Source organism: Myotis davidii, unplaced genomic scaffold, assembly GCF_000327345.1.
Source record: "Myotis davidii unplaced genomic scaffold, ASM32734v1 scaffold341, whole genome shotgun sequence".
NCBI classification, from domain to species: Eukaryota; Metazoa; Chordata; class Mammalia; order Chiroptera; family Vespertilionidae; genus Myotis; species Myotis davidii.
Window position 1 is genome coordinate 137,782 of NW_006291021.1, and position 4,687 is coordinate 142,468.

Consider the following 4,687-nt stretch of genomic DNA (forward strand, 5'->3'; position numbering starts at 1 on the left):
GCTCCTGGGAGCGGGAAGAAGCAGGTAAGGAGTCTTCCTTAAAGCCTTCGGAGGAAGTATGGCCCTGCTGCCACCTTGATTTTGGATTTCTGGTCTCCAGAACTGGGGGACAGTACATGTCTGTTGTTTTAAGCCACCCAGTTTGTGGCCCTCAGAAACTGCAGGGTGGGGCAAAAGTAGGCTGACAATCATTTATATGGAAAAATAATACAATATTTAATAAATAATAATATAAGAATAAAGCCTGTGTTTTGTGTACTCACAACTGTAAACCTACTTTTGTCCCGCCCTGTCATAGGGTTTTCCAATAGGCATAGGGCTTCCCATGTCACCAGGAAGGGGCAAGTAGAAAACCTAAGTCCCTCCTCTGTCTCTCCAGGGTTCTGTGGTCTCACTTGTGAATTCCTATGCATCCTCCTCTCCTCTCTCTCTCTGCAAATGGGCCCTTTCATGCTTCTCTCTCCTGTAGAGGTGCGATTTCCTGACTAACACTGCCTGTGAGGTCAAGCCCGCCCACTCTGTGGAAATTGGCCCAGCTTGCGTCATGAGTCCACCCAATCAGCTGTGCCAAGGGAAGGCATCACCTGGTGCCAAGGGTGTTATTCAATAGGCAACAACCAGTGTAGCCAGACGCTGACCAATCAGATTTGACTGTGGTCCCTGGACCAAGAATTCTGGGGACAACCTTTCCCCACGAATTTTAGGGATACACCAAGGGTTAAGGTTTTGGATGTTTGGTCACAAGGGCCGTCCTAGGGGTCCAAAGGAAGTATCCAGGAATGGGAACTAGGAGTAATGGGTTGTGCATGGTGACAAAATTATGGTGCAGGGAGAACTGACTAGGTCTGGAGAGAGGAACAGCATGCTGGTGCTGTGTTTTCAACCCATTATCTGCTTTTGTAAAGACGTTGCTCATGTTTTCACAAGCAAGTGAAATGTGGACATAGATCTTTGGTCCATTTTATCTTAGTCTTTTTTTTAATTGATTTCAGAGAGGAAGGGAGAGGAAAAGAGAGCTAGAAACATCAATGATGATAGAAAATCATTGATTGGCTGCCTCCTGCACACCCCCTACCTGGGATCGAGCCCCCAACCCGGGCATGTGCCCTTGACCAGAATTGAACCTACAAGCTGATGCTCTATCCACTGAGCCAAACAGGCCTGGGCTTATCTTAGTCTTTAAAAGGAAAATAAATTGACATCACTTGTTTGTCACTTGCACGCAGGGTTGACTATGGGAGGGAATGAAATTGTGTGTCTATTATAAATTTTGTAGGCATAAATTATTGTGTAGGATGCCATTTATGAATAAAATAGAGAATACTCTTCATTGCAAATTCTATTTAGTCAGTTGATTCTCTGCAGAATGCCTTAATTTTTCCCACTCTTGTACCAATAGTCAACCCTGCGTGCAAATGACAAACAAGTGATGTAGATTGTATTTTCCTTTTAAAGGCTAAGGTAAGCCCTAGCCAGTTTGGCTCAGTGGATAGAGCGCTGGCCTGTGGACTAAAGGGTCCCAGGTTCGATGCCCGGTTGCCGGCTCAATTCCCAGTGGGGGGCGTGCAAGAGGCAGCCAATCAATGATTCTCTCATCATTGATGTTTCTCTCTCTCTCTTTTCCTCTCCCTTCCTCTTTGAAATCAATTTTTTTTAAAAAAAATACTAAGATAAAACGGGCCAAAGATGTATGTCCACACTTCACTTGCTTGTGAAAACATGAGCAACTTCTTTACAAAATCAGATAACGATTTGAAAACACTAGATGAAGACTTCCTTGATATTCACAACATAACAGGTAGAGCCAAGACACACTTTTAAGTCTAATCTACTTGTTTAACATCAGTTCCTCTGTCACTTGAAGTCTAGCTGACCAGCAGACAATAAATCAAGCCCTGGCTTGTAGCATTTGCTGATTCCCGTGGCTGATTTTAAGTTACTGGCGTGGAGTACTGAACAGAGCTGGCAAGTGACTTCCTGCAGAACTGTATTCTAAGTATTTCCACCACCCACTTACCATAGAGGAAAATAACTTTAAGAGCATACATAATAGTAGAATGGAAATAATAAAACCCCTAAAGCATACAGTAGTTATGAGTCTCAGATAACACTGTCTGGTGTACAGTAAAAGCTCAATACAGTCATCATTACATTTATAAACATTTTATTACCCAGTACCATCCACCATTCACACTGTCCCCTGGCCCAGGCACACCAGGTCACAGACAATCACAGTCATAGTGACAAACCACCCTATAAGAGGTCAGCTTGGCAAAAGCTGGAGTTTGGGTCTGTTTTGCTCATTGTTGTGTCCTCAACACCTAAAACAGTGCCTGACACATAGTAGATGGCCAAAAGACAAGTTGCATGAATGAAACTCACACAACAAAAAATTCTGCAGACCCCCTAAAGCTACCCCACAAAATCCCAAAGGGGGAGGCTCGGAGTGAGTCTTTATTTCTCACTTATTAACATAAGTAAGGATTTTTTGAGGTCTGTTTTGCTTGCTGTTGGTTGTTTTGGTCTGTTTCTTCAGCCCTGCTCCACAGTACTGGCCTGGGCGCTCAATAAATATAAGTTAAACAGATAAATATAAAGTCCACTGTCTGAGCTCAGGCTCATAATAAATACCAAGGGTTTGACTCGGGGCAGGAGTGATAGAGGGACCAGGAGAGTCCTTGAGGAGGGGGTCAGCAGCCAGAACCCCTGCCCTGCCCAGTGAGGTAGAGAAGCCAGGGCTCATCACCAGAGGCCCCACAGAAGAAAGGCAGGATTTAGTCTCCCTGCAGGGGGTGGCAACCCCGCCTGCCTCATGAAGGCTGTCCAGCAGGGACCTTGGTGGCCACTCGGTAGAGGCCCAAGACCGTGGCACCTTGTGCAAGCTGCCAGGCGGGGTGCACCCCAGCCGCAGCCCTGAGATGGACACCCAGGCGCTGGCCAGCGCGCAGGTGCAGCAGGCCACCCCGGAAACCAGCTGCTGAGTCCGGAGCTTCAGAGGATGGAGATGGCAGGTCCAAGGTCAGGGCCAGAGCTTCAGCCCCTCTGCCCAGCGGCTGCAGGTGCAAGGCAATGGAGACGGAGCCAGAGCCAGCTCTGGCCACCACACGTTGCAGTTCCAGGTGCAAAAACACATAGTAGATGCCGGCCTCCGACACCACCAGCTCCTGTGTGTGCTCATCGTACCTCAGGCCCGGTGCCAGGAACACACCCTTCAAGCCAGGGTCACTGTGCCAATGCAGGAGCCCTTCTGTCAGCAGTGCTGCAAGAGGAGGGAGGGGGAGGGGTTATCCTGAGCAAGGATGTGGCAGGGGCACAGCCTGGGGCAGGGGTGGAGGGGCTCTGCGGACAGAAGGGTTCTCAGAGGGAGGAAGGGCTGGAGGATGGCGGGAGGAAGGGACAGAAAGAAGGGGGGAGGCTGTCAGGAAGAGAGAGGGGGAGGGGGGACACGGAGCGGGGTCGGGGTGGAAGGTGAGAAACTTCCAGGAACAGGAACCTGCAGGAGGACATGCGATGCAAAAGGGGATGGGAAGCGGGGAGTAGGGCTAGGGACTGGGGGTGGGGAGGGGGTGAAGGAAGGGGGTTAGAGAGGGAGGTGAGGGGAATGGGACAGCATGAAGGAGGGGACTCAGAAGGAGGAGGGGGAGGGAAAGTGGGCGGGGTCTCAGGAAGGGTGTAGAGAAGAAATTAGAGATTGGGAGGAGAGTCTAAAAGGGGCAGGGGAGGGTGGTCTCTGGAAGGGAGGAGGGAAGCGAGTGGGAAGGAGAGGGTGAAGTTCCCAGAGGCCAGCGGGAGAGACCAGAGCAGGACGGGATTTGGGGATCCCGCCCTAGGCCTGAGCGGGTGGGTTTTCGTGGGCAGATGGAAGTCAGCTGAGGGGCAGCGGGAGCGCAGAGAGACAGGTGAGATTCATAGAGGGGAGAAGACAGCTTTCAGAGGGAAGGCGTCGAGGGTCCGATTTAGTCAGAAGGAGGCCTCCGGCTCCCGGGACCCTCCCACTTAGTGTCCCCTCCCGGTGGGGAGGGGGGGCGGTGCGGGGGGGCAGAGGGATGGCGCAGGACACTCACCATCTCGGGCCACCAGCTGCGCGAACACGCCCACATCCTGAGGAGGAAAGGCAGAAAGTGAGTGGAGGGTCCCCCAACCGCTCCGCAGCCCCCTGAAAAGTGCCCCACCGCGTCTGCGCAGCCCCTTCCCCCTTCTCCAAAAGAGCACCCCAACATCCACGCACACCTCAACTTGGGGGCTCAACCGGCCCCAATCCGTGGGGTCTGCAAGGACAGCACCCACCAGCCTCAAGACCGAAAATAAGTGTGATCCCTCCAGGTGGCTGGGAACAGGGAGGTCTGGGGGGGGGGGACACCCCAGGGGTCCAGGAGGAAACCTAGGTTCTCCGGGAGTTAGGGGGAAAGTGAGGGTCCCCTCAAAGGTTCGAAGTGCCCCTCGGGGTCCGCGATAGAGAAAGGGCCCCGCCCTAGGGTACCGGATGCAGATGGGATCTCGCGGGGGGTACAAGGTGAGCAAGGGTGCCCCCCATGTCCTGGACAAAGAAGGGGTGCTTTCAGGGACTCGGGGTGCAGAAGGGGTCGGCCCAGGGTGAAGGGTAGAGAAGGAGTCCCAAGTAGGGGCGCATCTCACCTGCGGGTAGTCGGGGAGACGGGCCCGGGCGTCGGGAGGGAGCTCGGGCAGC

General features: G+C 52.4%; 1 protein-coding gene across 1 annotated transcript; it reads right to left on the minus strand.

The window, feature by feature from the left end:
* Positions 1-2,150: 2,150 nt before the first annotated feature.
* On the minus strand, positions 2,151-4,686 carry TNFSF9 (tumor necrosis factor superfamily member 9; the record flags this gene model as incomplete). The annotated part of the gene is made up of 3 exons (XM_006764250.2): positions 2,151-3,259; positions 4,065-4,101; positions 4,636-4,686. Coding segments are annotated over 3 exons (537 nt in total), but the record flags the coding sequence as incomplete, so codon positions are not given.
* Position 4,687: the final 1 nt, after the last annotated feature.